At 35.7% G+C, this 17,021-nt stretch overlaps 1 protein-coding gene across 3 annotated transcripts in view; it reads right to left on the bottom strand.

The window, feature by feature from the left end:
• Window positions 1-416: 416 nt before the first annotated feature.
• The window catches only part of LOC136418506 (homeotic protein spalt-major-like), a 107,666-nt gene continuing 91,061 nt past the window's right edge, over window positions 417-17,021 (bottom strand). The window contains exons 3-9 of one of the 3 annotated variants that reach the window (XM_066404583.1): window positions 15,623-15,911; window positions 15,433-15,566; window positions 8,405-8,545; window positions 7,985-8,291; window positions 5,112-5,263; window positions 4,779-4,952; window positions 417-4,724 (exon numbers count right to left, since the gene is read on the bottom strand). In XM_066404583.1, coding sequence (XP_066260680.1) covers window positions 4,467-4,724; window positions 4,779-4,952; window positions 5,112-5,263; window positions 7,985-8,291; window positions 8,405-8,545; window positions 15,433-15,566; window positions 15,623-15,911 — 1,455 coding nt within the window. In that variant the 3' untranslated portion in view covers window positions 417-4,466. The remainder of the gene's footprint in view (window positions 4,725-4,778; window positions 4,953-5,111; window positions 5,264-7,984; window positions 8,292-8,404; window positions 8,546-15,432; window positions 15,567-15,622; window positions 15,912-17,021) is intronic. The other 2 variants (XM_066404584.1, XM_066404585.1) reach the window with 2 other exon arrangements.

Here is a 17,021-nt window from a genome sequence, read left to right as displayed (position 1 = left end):
GTATTCAGGCGGTATCTACGCGACATAATTTTTTACACGCGATCAAATGGCATGTAATAATAAACTATTTTATGAATTGTAATTAAATTTTTTCTAAAAAAATTACTGTATACGGCTCGTTTCAAACTCGTCAGGTTCCCGTCGGTCACCCTTTATTTCTCTTGCGGAATAATCAAACTTTCGTAATAGACATTTTTTTTCATAGAGCGCTTATTCTTCGATATGTTGCGAAGTGGCAAGTTAAATGTTACAGCTTATATTTGGCAGAAAGGGTCTGAGTTTAACATTGATTTTATTTCTGGATATTTCTCAGTAGGTATGTAAAATTCGTTTCGTTCACATCATGATTTTTTCTTCGGGTATGTGAAATGTTCAAAATTACTCATGGAATCGAGGTTAAAATAAAACGAAAAAAGTGTATGTGATAAATATATTTTATGATTAAACAGAATCAAACTGGCTCTCGTGATTTTTACATGTCTTTGTCCAGTTAAAAATTTCTGTACACCACCCAAAAACAAAACATAATAATAACTTTCAATATTTTCCTCATTTGCGGAATAAATTTTCACCGATAAAGCTATTTTTTATTATAATGTAAGTAATATTTTTCGGGAGATGTTCACATTGCTTTCGTATGGTTGTTCCAACCAACACGTGAGAGATGGGCCTTTGTACTGATGGGATTTCAGCCATATTAAATCGTAACTTTAATAATAATAATAATAATAATAATAATAATAATAAAACCAGTCTCATGTTACAATACATAATGACAAAATATTTACAGTTTTACTTATTTCGATTGACCATGCTAAACAAAATGGACAACATCTAATAACAGTACAGTGATTCTCTACGTCTACTATGTACAGGGTGTTTAATTTAATAAAGCTAAATACTGGCATCGCCAGTGTCCCCCGGACACAGAAAAAGTAACACAGCAACCATGAAAAATAATCATATTAGAAACTTCGTTTCATCACTTTGTAGGCAACAAAACTTGGTGGAAAATAAAGACCATCAGGTATAAATAAGTCAGGAAAGGAACCTTAAAGTAATTGCTATAATATTTTACATTGCCTATTATTCAGCTACTATAATACAAACTTTTACCAACTAAACATTAAACTTTATAGTTAGATATCGATCTAATTACACAGCTTCTATATACGTAAATAATCATATAATAGTTTGATATATCACAGTATGCATTGCCCCGACCGTATCTGACAAGGAAAACGCTAAGGAAAATAATGGTAATGCAAGAACGAAGAAAATGCAATAAATAAAAATATGTTTTAAACCTTAAAAAGCAATTTAAATATTTAGTGTGGAGTCTCACTAGGATATGTGCTTGTTCTTCTATATAACTTTAATAAGAGAACATGAGATCTGAAACTCCATGTTCGAGTAAAAACCAATAGCGGCGGAATGTGGAAAATAACTGCCTGACCACCCTAAGTATTAAAAATGCAACTATTCGTACTCAAAAACGTTCGCAGAAGCTCGTTTTTGATTATCCAATTTCTTGTTCCAGATACTGAAAAATTGCGTAAAAAACGGCAGAATGTCGTTGAACGTTTTAAAAATTTAGTTTAACACGTCATCGCGTTTTTTTATCATTTTGCAGGGCAAAAAGTGATATTTAAAAAATAATTATTAGATGCTGGATTCGTTATTTCGCGGCTACAACATTTCCAAAAGATTTCCAGCGTCAGTCTCCGCTTTAATTTACGACTTTTCATTCGAAACTAGACTTAATTCTATAATTTGCTTTGAAACCAGCAAACATTTTAACGACATTTTGGCTCAAACATTTACGAGCATTTTAACGATATTTTGCCTTCAAATATTTGAAGCATTCTTGATCCTCAGGAGCTTTGAGGCTGAAGCTCGTTTGAAGTTTTGCAAGCATTCTTATGATGTCTTGCCTTGGAAGTTGCAAGATGCAAATTTTCTCTTAAATTTAAAAGATTTAATGCGTTATTTTAGGCCAATTTGCAAACATTTTAGCGATACCTTACTTTCAGGATTTCTAATGTGAGCTTCCCAAGTTAAATTAAAAAAAACTTACATGATATTCCACTACTTATTAGATTTGCGTTCGTATTTTACCTTTAAATATGCAAACTTTTTGAAGACATTTTTCTTCGATATTTTCAGGAATTCTAACGTTAGTTTCCTTTTACCAAATTTGTAAGATTTTATGCAATATTTTGTCATTTGACTTTGTTCAATATTTACATTTGAACTTGTAAACTTAAATTAATTTCGTCCCCGAACTGTGATGATATTTTGCCTTATTCTGTTTTGAAACTTGCAAAAATTTAACATTTGCAATAAGATATACGAGACCTTATATAGCGCGGCTAGAGTATTTTGAAGGGAAAAAAAATGTCTATTTCGTCACCCTTATGACCACTATTGGTTATACGGGGTGATAATTATGTTGCTATATATAGAAACTCTAAGAAACAAAATTTCAGCTAATTTTAAGATCAACAGTTCATGGGGACGAGGCGGTGAATCTTCCATTATTCCAATAACTAGTGAGCATTAAATTTGCAAACATTTTTTGCTCTTTTTTCAAATAGCTCTCTCAAATTTCTAATCGCTTGGGTCATATTTGGAGCATCGATTCCGACTTATCCAGAAAACACTAGATGCTCTATGAATTAATTGTAAACATGCCATAGAGATGTGTTATATTGAAACGATATTCTGGCGATACTCCTCTAACTATCGCACGGAATAACTGGGCCTTAGCTTCGCGGCGACCCTTAAAGGTTTTAGTTCAGGCAGGTTGCAGTATGTGATTCGATTTACATTCGCAGAATAATCCACAAGATTAACTGAATTTTTAGTACGAATATTCATAAAATATTGTCTTACTTTTTCGTTTTAAAGGGTGTATGATATTCCATAAATGTTTGTGGATAATTTTAACCTGCGGAAATATTCGGCATAGAATATTACCAGATTACCCTATAATTGTGTGATATCAAATATATCCAGATATTCTACGAATGTGCTATAAGTACGCATGCCAGCTGTGAATATCTGGCATATTTGACGAACGTTTGGAACTTGGAATATTCCATTTCATCATTAAGTCTAGACTCGCGCTACCAAGACCTCTATTCTGATTGTTTGATAACAGCATTTTCTGAAAGAACTATTTGAATTCTTTGGCATGCCAAAGAAACCAAAAAGGATGGGCAATACAAATTCGCCATTCATCGTACCAGAAAGCTGGCTTTGAGAAGGGCAGTACTGCAGTAAACTGGAGTCGCGTTGGGTTTAGGTCCACAGTCTTGAATTTAGGTACTTTACTTAGGCGAGTCCATTCAATTTTCCCGATTTCTAATTTAGGTTGCCCAAAAATCATAGAGTACCTATATGGACCGATTCACAACCCACAGCGATCCACTCCAAAAGATCAACAGAATATTCAGAGAATATCGTCTCTCTTTTTCAGTTTGCAGAATATCCAATATTCTGCAAGTGTTCGTAGATAGCTATAGATATTCTTTAAATTAGGAGAATACCCGGCATAGAATACTGTCAGATTGTAATTATGAGCCAAATAAGGCGACAATCGAACTTTTGCTCATCTCGTAATCAAGAGACTTTGGAAAATGTTTGAGTACAGGCCTGTATATTTAGATAGCGCCTATTAGTTTTATTATTTAAAAAGGGGAAACTTTAAATGCAAAAGTTCTAGGGTTTATCTTAAATCGCCAGAGAACGTTACGTAACACTGCAGACGAATATTGCAAAGTTAAAAAAAGACACAAAGCCGGTAAATTTATAATGGAACACTCTGTATATTTTATAAAAATTGAATAGATCTTTGTATTTTATTTTGAAAATGTGTAAGACATTAAAATTTGGTTTAGGCATTTTCGCGCTATTTGATTTAAAAATCGGGAGTTGATTTAAAAATCGCAGTTGCCATGAATAAACAAATGAACAAAACGTCATTAGTAGTTATTACGTATTCGACTGTCACATTTTGTTTCTTTTGTATTTAAAGTGTTTCTTTTTTTTTATAATAAAAGTAGCAGGCGCTGTTTAAACACATGGACAAACCCTGTACATACCAAATGTGTCTCCAAAAAGATATCGAGAATCTGCAATTCATTTTTCCCTACCTTCCACGGTCAGGTCCTGCCCTACACCGTAAATAATTCAAAAGTGTCCCCCTACAATATTTGGACGATGGCATTACTGAAAATGCAATTTTTGTTACATTTTGCAGTGTAGAATCTCTTTTTCAAATACTGTTCAATATCTTTTGCAAGAAGTTGGCTAATCTAATTCGAGCTTGCCGTAAACGCTCACTAACAACCGCTAATTTCGACCAAACAAAATCCTTGTCACAATAAAGACTAGTCAAACATAGGAACAGGTCTTCTAATCCAGAATAACCGCCCTGGGCCCTGACTCATTTAAACCCCAGATCAAGCGGCCAGGCCTTCTCTGGACGCGGACAGAATGTCTTCGCGAGGGGCTTCTGCAGCTTTTCGATCGAAATGCAAGTCCCACAATCCGGGTCTCGGATCCGGTTCGCTCGGAGGACGATCCGGGGCCCTTTCTGGGGAATTCATCCTGGGTCTTGCACCCTGTGGTGGGGGGTACCCGAAACCCAACAGACCGCCATATTTCGCTGATGGAGCGAGTCCGTTTTGGGTTGGGCCCACTGAAGATATCTCATTTAGCTGCAAGAGATTCCTCTAGAATTCTTTGAGGTGGACGGAGAGGAGGCAACTTACCTTTTGTTGCATGCCGTTAAGGAATGGAGCCGGAAGGTACGGGTAGAAGAGGTCGGGCCTCCGTTGCAGAAATTCGGAATCCTTGGGAGTCATGGGGATGGGCGGCAGGTCGAGGGACATGCGACGCCCTCGTCGCGACGCTCCGTTGCTCCACATATGGGTACCCATGTGAACCTACAACAAAACAGAGCACATCTACACTTTCTTTTAAGGCCTACAATCCTCTATAAGAAGCTTTATAGGAAGACATTCTTTTTACCCAAAACCCTAAAATGAAACATGAAACGTTAGTACTGCATTAGTAAGCCAAGAAGCCACATGACGTGTACATACCTTAAGGTTTCCCTTGGTGGTGAAAGCCTTCTGGCACACGGTGCACCTGAAGGGCTTGTCTCCGGTGTGAGTCCGCATGTGTATCTGCAGGGCCGAGCTCGAGGAAAAGTTCTTATTGCACACGTGGCACAAGTGTTTACTTGATTGCAAGCCTGAAAAGACACACACCACACACGTGTTAGCCCACAACCTAGAGCTTTGTAGTTAGTGCAAGCAATTGTTGTTAACAAATTATTTATTTACATTAGAACATTTCGGTTGGATATGACCTTTGTATGTTGATGAAGTGTCTATAGCCTTTTCAGATTTCAAATTCCCATGAGCAAAAAGAAAGAAGACTTGACAGGAAATTGAACTCCAATTATCAAAGTCTCATGCATTTGTAATCTGAATATTAGGCAAAACGTTTGGATATCTATTTCTAATTTCGACTGCGTCAGCGTCTGCAAGTACTCTGTATATTACCGTCTGAAAGTAACATACTGAGTGATTCAAGAAGGTGACTCGTCCTTATAACTTTTTTGTTTTTGAACTTAGAAAGTTGAAATTTGGAGGGAAGCTATTAGGTTGTTCGGAAAGTAATTTCGTTTTTTCCCGACAGAGGATTTAATGGTATTTTTTTGCACTTAACCTCACACTTAAGCCATATAATTTTTATATGCTTTGAGAGCTCATATAACAAGGCTTGTGTGTGAAACATTTCAATTAATTCTACGCAGTAGTTTTTGGTTGGTGCCCTTTTAAATATGGAGAGCGATAAGCAGCATTTTCGACATATCCTACTGTTTTACTACAGAAAGGGTAAAAATGCTGTTCAAGCCAGAAAGAAATTGACCGATGTGTATGGAGAAGGTGTGTTGACAGTACGCCAGTGTCAGAACTGGTTCTCTAAATTTCGATCTGGCAATTTTGATGTCGAAGATGCACCACGTTCGGGAAGGCCGGTTGAAGCTGATAAAGACGCCATAAAGGCATTAGTTGATGCGAACCGTCGAATAACAACACGTGAGATCGGATTGAAGTTAAATTTATCGAATTCAACAGTTTATGACCACTTGAAAGGCCTGGGATTATCCTCGAAGCTCGATATATGGGTTCCCCATGTTCTCACAGAGAGAAATCTGTGTCGCCGCATTGACGTCTGCGATTCGCTTCTCAAACGTGACAAAAATGATCCGTTTTTGAAGCGCATCATTACTGGGGACGAAAAATGGGTTGTATACAACAACGTCAAACGCAAGAGGTCATGGAGCAAAAAAGATGAATCGACTCAAACCATTTCCAAAGCCGATATTCACCAAAAAAAGGTGATGCTGTCTGTTTGGTGGGATTTTAAAGGAATCGTTTTTTTTGAGCTTTTACCGGATAACACAACGATTAATTCGGAAGTCTACTGCCAGCAGCTGGACAAACTGAAGGATGCACTTCAACAGAAAAGACCCGAACTAATCAACAGAAAAGGTGTAGTGTTTCACCAAGACAACGCGAGACCTCACACAAGTTTGGTCACTCGCCAAAAGCTTTTACAGCTTGAATGGGACACAATGCCACACCCACCATATTCTCCAGACCTGGCACCATCGGATTATTATTTGTTCCGGTCACTCCAAAATTTTTTAGACGGTAAAACTTTCATCTCAAATGATGAGGTCAAAAACCACCTCGATCAGTTTTTTGCCAGCAAAGACAAAAAATTTTATGAGCGTGGAATTATGCTACTACCAGAAAGATGGCAAAAGGTGTTGGACCAGAACGGCCAATATATAATTTAATAAAGCATTTGTTTATTATACGAAAACTGTCATTCATTTTCACATAAAAAAACGAAATTACTTTCCGAACAACCTGATATATAAGAATAGAGCCGATTGATTGGCATTAATGACGTTCATCTAGCACTTCTGGTTTAACCGAAAATGACCTCAACTTTCGATTTTTAAATGTAATGCCCTATAAATTTTTCCTTTTTTGGTATCTAGATAAATTTATAAGGTAAATGGGAAAACTATTTTTCGGTATTTAAATTGCTTATAAAAGAAAAAGTACTCAAAAAATGACAAATTAACATTTTTCCCTATAATTCTGATCTAAAATTGTGTCTAATACGTATTTCTCAGTGGCGTAGCTTGACATAAAAAACTCACCCCTTTTTTTTGTTTTTTAAATGACATATTTTAGACTAGAAATGACCTCTAGACTCTCAAAAAGAAAAAAAATATAGGGTATTACATTTAAAAATTGAAAGCTGAGGTCATTTCCGGTTAAACCGGAAGTGCTAGATGAACGTCATTAATGTCAATCATCAATCAGCTTTATTTTCATATAGCTTCACTCCAAATTTAAACTTTCTAAGTTTAAAAACAAAAAAGTTATAAGGACGAGCCACCTTCTTGAACCACCTGGTATATTTCCGAGAGCTTCTAAAAATCTTTTACAATTCTCAGGATGATATGGAAAACCAAACAAATGAGCATTAAAAACTATTAAACCGTCCTTAGCCTTACTGGGAAGAAATCAGTCTCAAAATAGCTCGATAATTCAGTATACATCCAACTTTCTTCAATTCAGGGCTGATGAAGGATACAGGTAATATGTACCTATTGATTGATTAAACTCAATAATTAGTATCTTATTACTTTTCATCGATAAAAAGCTGCTTTACTGAAATTTGTTTTCGCGACAATTTACGTAATGAATTTGAACCATTGTGTTCTATGCAAATTAGAGGTTGAAACGAAACGAAATAATTTCCGTTCTCATTGCAAAATATTTCTAATTTATCGTGATTAAAAGTTATACAAAACCTAAATGATTTGAATAGGGGAAGTTTGGGTAATAAAGGACGGACTTGAAACACTTCAGAAATTACTTACTTGGAGGACGTTTAGGTAAGGGCAACTCCGCCTCAGTAGGTTCCCTCTTCACGTGAGTCTCCTGCTTGTGCTCCTGCAGCTGTGAAGACATGTGTGAGAGCTGCACTACTGGAGGCACTGGAGCGGGCTGCTGTGCCTCTCTGACCTGCTGCACATGTCCCTCACTCTCCTCTGAGTGTTCTCTTGGAGGGACACTGGGAGGTAGAGGGGTCGAGTCGTCTCCACTCAGCGATGGCGTTTTGTTTTCGAACATGTGCTGAGGCATGTCGCGGATCTTGTGCGTGAGCATGTGCTGTTTCATGTTACCCTGCAAATAGATTCCATTCTGAGTACATTGAAGTAATGGGAAGGATTTTTAAAAGCTTGATTTGAATAATTTATTTTCAATTAAGTTGGCGTATGCTAGATGTCGTGGCTTACCGCCAGCTGCATCCAAGTCGAGGCGTATCCGGGGCTCATCGGTAAAGGGAAAACTGGGGGGATGTTGTGAGAGGCATGATTTCTGGATCTAGGCTTAGCGTCCTCCTGGATACGCCTCTGCTTGATGCAGTCACAATTTTCCTGAAAGTTACAATGAAAGTCAATTCGATGGCCTCTCCCGCAACTAACAAGACCAATTAAAATCTTTATTTTATTTCAGTGATAATGTTAGTAGTTATACTGTGTGACCACATGTCCCGTTATTGTGTCCATCGGCAGCTAGAAATGAATTTTTGGAGCTAAATTATTTTTTAAACACAGTCTTCGTGCAAAATACTCTTATAGGTATAAAGGAAAATCTATAATTGAATCAACAAATTGTTAGTACTCAGATCTACATTTACTTATGTATTACTTCTAGTTAGCCCGATTAATACAGTTTGATATAACAAATTTCGGAAGAAACTGCGAGAAGTGAGAGTATACGACGGGAACTTTTAAATTAAGACTACATGCTTATAACATTTAAAAAACATTACAATTTTTGAAGTCACCGAATCGACGCATAAATTTAAAGACTGACTCAACCAATGTTTGCTTAGTAAATATTTTCTTATTTCTACAATTCTCATTTCTCAACCTTGATTATTTTAATTCAGCGTCTTAGCATCCTTTGCTCATATAATGGCGGGTGCGCTTTGTTGATCTCATTTTCAACGTAAGCGAATTCGGTAAATATTTCTTTTAGCAGTGTAGTTTTGCGTCAACTTGTGTGTATTATTAAAAAAATGCAGGAAAGTGTTGGAATGCACTTGTAACACAATTTATTTTCTATAACGGAAACTTAACCGGTTTATTAATATTTAGAGGATTTCTGATGCCAATTCTTCTGTCCGAAGAGATACAATATTTGGTAGTTATATGGGCGACTTCTAGGTTTATGCATAAAGAATTACTTGACAAAATGGCGGAGGCGAAGAGCAGGAAATAAATATCGTTTAAAAGAAAAATTGTAGAATCCTGATGGACATTTTGTAACGAGTACAAAATATTCATGAAATTGGCAATATTAATGTAAAAATAAAAATAGTTGGTTACTGAAAAATTAATAAACTTGCAAAAATTAAAAATCTGATAAAATGATGGAGTCACATAAAAATAACTTGTGTGTAAACTCATTGAACAAAAACTAAATATTAAAAAATTATAGATTAATATTGCCGAAGTCACCTAGAATGAATGATTTTTTTGATAAAACAGTGAACACGAATATTTTTAGTAACAAATACTAACAAACAGAAAATTTTGTAGAATCGTTTTACTTCACTTGTCAATAATTAAAAGCCTCACTGAATAGAAGAGGAGCTATTTTATGAGTACATGAAGTACAATTGGTAGAGCAACATCTATTGTTTTTGTACTTTAAAAAGAATTCCGTTATGGTTATGAGTCCCACACGTATTTAAACAATTCACTTCGTGAGAAAAGTAAAGTGAGATAAAATTTGTGAACATTTTTCTCAAGACCACAAAATTTAATAAAATGGTGAATGTGCCTGAAAACGTTTGTTACCTACTTTCAGTTCCTTTTCAAGCTTTAAACATTAACAGTTGATTTAAGAGAAAAACAGCATTTAACAAATTAAGCATTTAATACACTCACTTTCACATGAAATGCACCACCCAGTAATAATAATAATTAAGTCTTGTAATTTTGGCAAAATAATGCTTCATAATAGAATATCAAATGATCAGACTTTCAGTTAAAAGATACAACATTTGATAATGAAAAAATTAATAATAAGTGACATCGCCTCGTACGGCAATGCAAGCACGTACTCTTCGCGGTATGCTTTACAATAAATGATCAATATCTTCCTGGGGTATTTCATTCCATGCTACCTCAAGATGATGTCGTAGGTCATCCACATTGTTTGGAGGCCTCGGTAAATTTCGAAGACGGCGACTCATCATATCCCAAAGATGTTCGATGGGCGATAGGTCCGGTGACCGTGCAGGCCAAGGCAGTATTTCCAATTGTGCTTCTACCAGGTATCGTCGAGTAATGTTCGCACTATGTGGTCTTGCATTATCCTGTTGGAAAATACCATTTGGTAAAGTTTGCATGAAAGGTACTAATACTGGCCTCAGAACATTGTCAATGTAGCGACGTGCGTTTAGGGTGCCTGGAACGAACACAAGAGAAGATCTTCGGCCAACACATATCGCACCCCAGACCATAACACTAGGTGTTAAAGCTGTGTGGCGCCTTTCAGAAAATTGCAAATTTCTTCTTTCACCTCCGTTTCGTCTGACTCTTCTACGACCATCATTGATCCATAAACAAAATCGCGACTCGTCACTGAAGACGATATTGTTCCACTCATGATTCCAATCAATTCGTTCTTGACACCAGGCCAATCTGGAAGCTTGGTGTTGGGCGGTTAGTGGCAGTCGTAGATTTGGGCGGTATGAATGCAGGCCAAAAGACGAAATTCTTCTGTAAACTGTTGCCATCGACACCCGACGATTTAGAGCTCCCATCCAATCTACTGCAACAGACATTGTTGTTTGAAATCGATCACCAATGGCCATCAGTCTAAGAAGTCGATCTTCACGTGCGTTGCTGCTACGGGGAGGACGTCCAGCTGGACGATGTTGCTAAACCCTCTCTTCAGACCACGAAGACCATATTCTCGCAATCGTGGTGTGGTTCCGATTCATTCTTCGGGCAGTCTCACGAAAAGAAAGTCCACCCTCCTTCATGCCGATAATTCGCCCTCTATCGAAATCCGAAACGTGGGAAAAATTTCGACGCTGTCTCACTGGGGGCATTTTGAGATGTCTTGTTCACAGTTCAACAACAAAATAAACTGATATTTTGATGTAAATATTATTTTATTTATTTACAATTGAATAAAAAAATCTAATAGGTCGATGACAAAAAAACCACCAGCATTCTTTCTTTTTTACTGAAAGTTTGATCATTTGATACTCTATTATGAAGCATTATTTTGCCAAAATTACAAGACTTAATTATTATTATTACTGGGTGGTGCATTTCATGTGAAAGTGAGTGTATGTGAAAAACAGGGTAAAAAATTATGTTATTTGACGATTCTCCATAAAACTGCATTCGAATTTTTAAAAAGATGTACTTATTGAGCTATACCATTTGGACAATAATTTTTAAGATTTTTTCTGGATAATTGAAGAACAACATTCCGAATTGAAGATCTATACATTTTTTTCGAAGGCTTCTAAATAAAGCAAACAGTATTTTTCTATAATTTGAAACGTATCATGACGTATCCAGGTTCAATGTATAAAATGTAAATTAGCGCTACTAAACTAGAAAATTCAGAGGGGGGGAGGTACATACCTACCTATTGTAGTCAAATTTTGTGTGTTCAAAATTTGACATTTGACAACATGATAAATTACGAATATCGCTCACAAAAATGCGAAAAATAAATTGTTAAAAGGAACCTGAACAACTGTTTTTTTTTTCTGAATATTCAGACACTGAGTAAATATAAAATACAAATAGTGCATGCATATAGTGCGTTCCATTTTATAGTGATTGCAGCTATTAATTATTAATTTTCTTATTTGAAGATACGCTTACAGCAAAAATTTAAATATTTTTACAATTTAAAAACATTTTACAAATTAAAAAAGAAATGGGAATTTTAAAATTGATGAATTTAAGACATCTTCGATAATTAAGATAAGTGATGAAAGTGCAATTGGTTTAGCTAAATGTTATAGATAGTGACATTACCAAAAAAGATCAAAATTTTCTCTGCTATTCTCCGATAAAGTATTTGAGGTGGACATAGGACAAGCTTCATAGAAATAAAGCGACTTAGATAATTTCATTAATCTGTCAAATTTGACATCTGAGTAATGCAATGCTGCCTTTACATTGTTGCGCTGAACCAATCACTGATGAATGACAGCCGTAATTTTCACGGGTGCAATTGTTATATGTAATACGCAGTGCATCGAAAATTATCCATGATATCGATTACACGGGTGCAAATAGTGCAGTGTACGTAGTGCGCGTGGTGCGTGAGGGTTTTTTCTGACCCTGATTGGTTTGTGATGCACGAGCTATATCCAAAGATATCAATCAAATGTTAAGTAGTTGAATTTGTGATTCGTTGAGATTGATAAAAATTTTATCACGATAAAATTTCGGTTGGTGTCTTTTACTGTGGTTGCAACTGTTACTTAATAATGAGATACCTCATTTTTTATACAGAACAAGCGGTGAATGAAGCTGTTGCGATAACCCTATAATGTCGCAACGAACTGCAAAATGTATTTTAATCTTCCGATCGTATTTTTCCAAGAAGTAATTTATGAAATTCTTTTCTTAAGTACAATTCGTGCAAACGGAAAAAATCTACAATATCTGACTCTTACTCTCATAAATATGTTATAGAATACAGGGTCAGCCACGCTGCCCGTTTATTAGAAAATTTTGACATCCCACTATCGTAGATCAATGAAATTTGGTTTAGGACAGGAAGTTGCATGACTTCAAATATCTACAATTTGCTTCAACACCCTGTCTAGAATCGGTCCAGGGAACCTTAAAAATATCCGATACAGAATGAAATTCTAGACTCTCAAATGCTTTAAAGTACAGGATGTTTTATTTTAAATAAGTAAGTTATTGAGATTTGAAGTCATCCAACTTCGGAGAGATGTTCGGGGATTGTGGAAAACTTTTTATCAAATTGAAACATATTAAAACGTAGCTTATTAGGTCTTTTTGAAAACCACAACACCAATTTTAAAATTCGTAACGGCTAGAGTACAATACTGATTTCCAGGTATTTTCAGGTATAATTCGGAAATGGTAAATTTGAGACATAAGAAATTATATATAAACTGGCTTTAAAATTTAATGAGAAATCTGAAAATGGCAAAAACATGAGTTTCATTTAAAATAATGACGTTGGTAGCACTTCCGGTAAACTTGGTAACCGGAAGTGCCTCCATTTTGAAAATATTTTACTTAGATTCAAAATCGTTGGTTCTAGACTGAAACCAAATTTCATTGGACTACGACAGTGGGAAGTCAAAAATTTTCTAATAGATGGGTTGCGTGACTAACCCAGTCTATTTGAAGTATTTCTTACTTTTTCTCTTATCTTGTTTGGGATTAATGTCTCATGTGTCAGTAGGGATTGTTGAAGCGATGGAATTGCACTCTCTTCTCATATTAAAATTAATTAGATATACGCCAACATAAAATTTCTCACATTAGCAAGAAATTTAGTATACCGTGCGGCTCTAAATTATGCCCTCCCCCCCTCAACTTTTTAACAGTTTTTAAAAATTCAAAATCAGCATAAGTAGGACAAATAATAGTATTTTTTCAATATTTAAAATTTTTAAAATGTTTTAAATGTTTTTTTTGCGTTATCGGTAGCGCAAAATGGCCGAACTCAGTAAAATAGTATATAAACAATGAAAAACCTTGTTTGTTGATGGGATATTGGTTTCTTTTCGATTTTGTGCTCACAGTCTTTAGTTAAAAAAATATAATAATAATAAACAAAAATAACCAAAGACTGTTTGTAAGCACAAAATCGAAAACAAACAAGTTTTTTTCATTATTTATGTAGCATTAACTGAGTTTGTATTGCATTTTTTACCAAGTTTATAGGTGCTTTTCTCAAAAACTAATCGATAGATTTTAAATCTCAATACATCATTGAATGTAGTTTTGAAAGGCCTTTAATCTGAGATGTTACTTGATCCATGTTTCAATTTTTTTAAAATCGGTCATTTTGCGCTACCGGTGACGTAAGCACCATTTTAAAAAATAAAGAAATGTCAAAAGACAGAATTTTCTGTTCTATTTAACGCTGCTTGTGAATTTAGAAAAAATAATAATTTGTTAAAAAGTTAACATGGGGGGAATGTAATTTACGGCCGCACAATATATCATCCCCTAAGCCATCATGAGAATCCAAAAATGTAATATGTTATATCCTGTGTACCCCACTTGAGACGATAAAGATGAACTTCTGTTATCTACAAAAGTCACGACTTTGCCAATATTTAATGTTGTCATAAATAAATTGAGCAAAGTATAGTAATTTTTACTTCAACCATTTCTGGAACATTTTTGAAACACTCCGTATATATAAATAACATGCAATCCTTATACTAGAAAACTCAATTATACATTGCCCAAAACTTTCATGAAATAAGTTGGAGGTTTCATCCAAGGCCAAATTATGACACTACTGTTAACATTACCAGAAAAATAATTTCCATAAATCAAACTTGAGCAGCCCCCTTGTTCCGATTACTAACAAGCTGTCGTGAAAAAATGTGCTTAAAGCTGCCGCTCTAGAATCTGTGGGTTAAAGTCCGGTCCTGGTAAAAACTTACTGGAAAAAGGTATGCAAGAAAACATTGTTTATCGTTGAAGGCGTTCAGTCTATATACAAATACGTGCACCTGAAAAGCTTGTTATGAATCTGATTTGTAATTATTGCGGCAGAGAAGAACGCCGTTAATGCGCTCTAGACTATTTCTGTGCATCGGGATGAATAATAACGCGTTTAAAAATAGGCCCAAAGTTCAAGAAAGCGTCTAGAAGAATGTGCCATTTACATAGCGGTTTTTAATCGAAAACGAATATACCAGAGCAATAAGTATTGAATAATTGCACACGAAAATAAACCGCACCAGTTACCGAATGCTGAAGAATCCGTCTGCATTTTTCACGGCAATCACTTCAGATCTTAATGACGACAAGTTAAAAAGTGCATTTTGACATAAAAATAAGATTCTCCATCAAAAATAGACCACTTAGACATGCGACATAACTTATTCTTGGCGGACTGCCAGCGGTTAATTTGAGATATCTCCGAGTCTATTGTGTTAGAATAACATTTCAATCATTTTTATAACATAAATTCCAGGATATATTGTTTGACAGCCACACACAAGGATTAATAATTTATCAACATATTTGAAACTCTTTCAGCTTAAACTCACCTTCGTGGAAAACCCTCTATCGCATACAGTGCACTTGAATGGGCGCTCCTTGGTGTGGCTCCTGTAATGAATTTCGAGGGCTGAATGGCAGGCAAAAGTCTTGAAGCACAAATTACAAGTTGTATTTCCTCGACCTATAAAATAACCCCAAATCAAAACTCAATTCATTGTATCCACTAAACAAATATACCTAAAGTTGCACCAGGGCCTACAGCTAGCCTCAGCGGGCTAAAAGACGTTGAAGTCAGCACTGAAGAAGTCAGTGAGGACAGAGCAGAAGTCATCAGCGGTGTTGAGGACTGAGATCCTTGAGGCAGAAGTCCGAAAGCAGAAAATAGCGAAGGTGGCCCTGGACTGGGCCCTGGGCTTGGGATTGGAGGATTTTGATTCGGTTTTGGAGTCAAGTCCAAAGCTCCCATGGAGTTACATTCCGAGGGAGTGGGGCTTGTTGCTTGTTGTGAGGAGGGTGGTCTGGGTATCTAAAAGGCATGTTATATTATAATGCGGCAACGCTTTTTTGAAAGGAGCAGACGTCTGCCAATCTTGTCAGCTTAGACAGATAGCTGATATCAAAATATGTCAAGTTTGGAGTGACAATGTCAGTGTCTATTTTTCATGCAGCCCAATGCAACGTGTGCGAAATAAAAATAACAGTGTGCAATATGCCTTTCTAACACATTGTTATTTCGATTGAGGACACGAAGATGACTTTAAATTTTAGTTTTCTAAGACCGTGTATCAAAGTAGCATCTGCTGAAAAAACAATATCTTCCATGAATGTTTGTCAAGGAGCCGTATTCCTGGCATACGCTTTTATATGACAGTTATGTCACGCATCAAGTAGTCAGATTCAACTTTGTATAAGGGAAAGAGAGGAAATCCCGAATTTATCACCAAATTTGATCTAAAATTGCAATTAAGACATATTGAACTATTTACTGTCAGGATAGTTTTTGAACTTCTAAGTTTTTGAAGTTCTGAAAGTTACATATTTTATTAGTATACGTACATCATTGACTGGATGAATGTAAAAAAGAGTTGAAACTTCCTCTTAGCATTAATAAAAATTTGCGCTGAAAGACGTTTCAAAATACTTTAACCAAAAAGTGAAAATGGCAACAACGTGACAGTGTTTTGTCAAACGGCCATCTTGCTGGTATGAACTTTACATATGATAGTTACGTCACGTATCAAACAGTCAGATAATGGGCCATGTTGCCAAAAGTTTATAAAAAGCACAAATCGGGGGAAAACTCATTTTAATAGAAAATTGCAAAAAAAACCTACATCGTAAGATAGAAACTTTCTATGTCGCTATTTAATCATCAGCAGCATTTAATTTTGTCAAAAACTTAAAGAAACGACAATATAAGGTTTGCATCATGAAATAGAACACTTAGAAGTTCCATGCTAAATACATACTCGAACGGCCATTGTCAAATCAATTTACGTATATACTACATATAATATAAAATTGCTATAAATCAGCCTGGAAAGTCATAGATTTGTTTTGTTAGCCTTAACGGCCGCCGATCGTTAAGGTGTTTTAGCGGTCACCGTCCTTTAAAGACCATTTACCACGTCTATTT

This window comes from Euwallacea similis, chromosome 35 (genome assembly GCF_039881205.1).
Source record: "Euwallacea similis isolate ESF13 chromosome 35, ESF131.1, whole genome shotgun sequence".
Lineage (NCBI taxonomy): Eukaryota > Metazoa > Arthropoda > Insecta > Coleoptera > Curculionidae > Euwallacea > Euwallacea similis.
The sequence above is the reverse complement of the archived record's forward strand: the minus strand, read 5'-3'. Positions and strand labels throughout refer to the sequence as shown.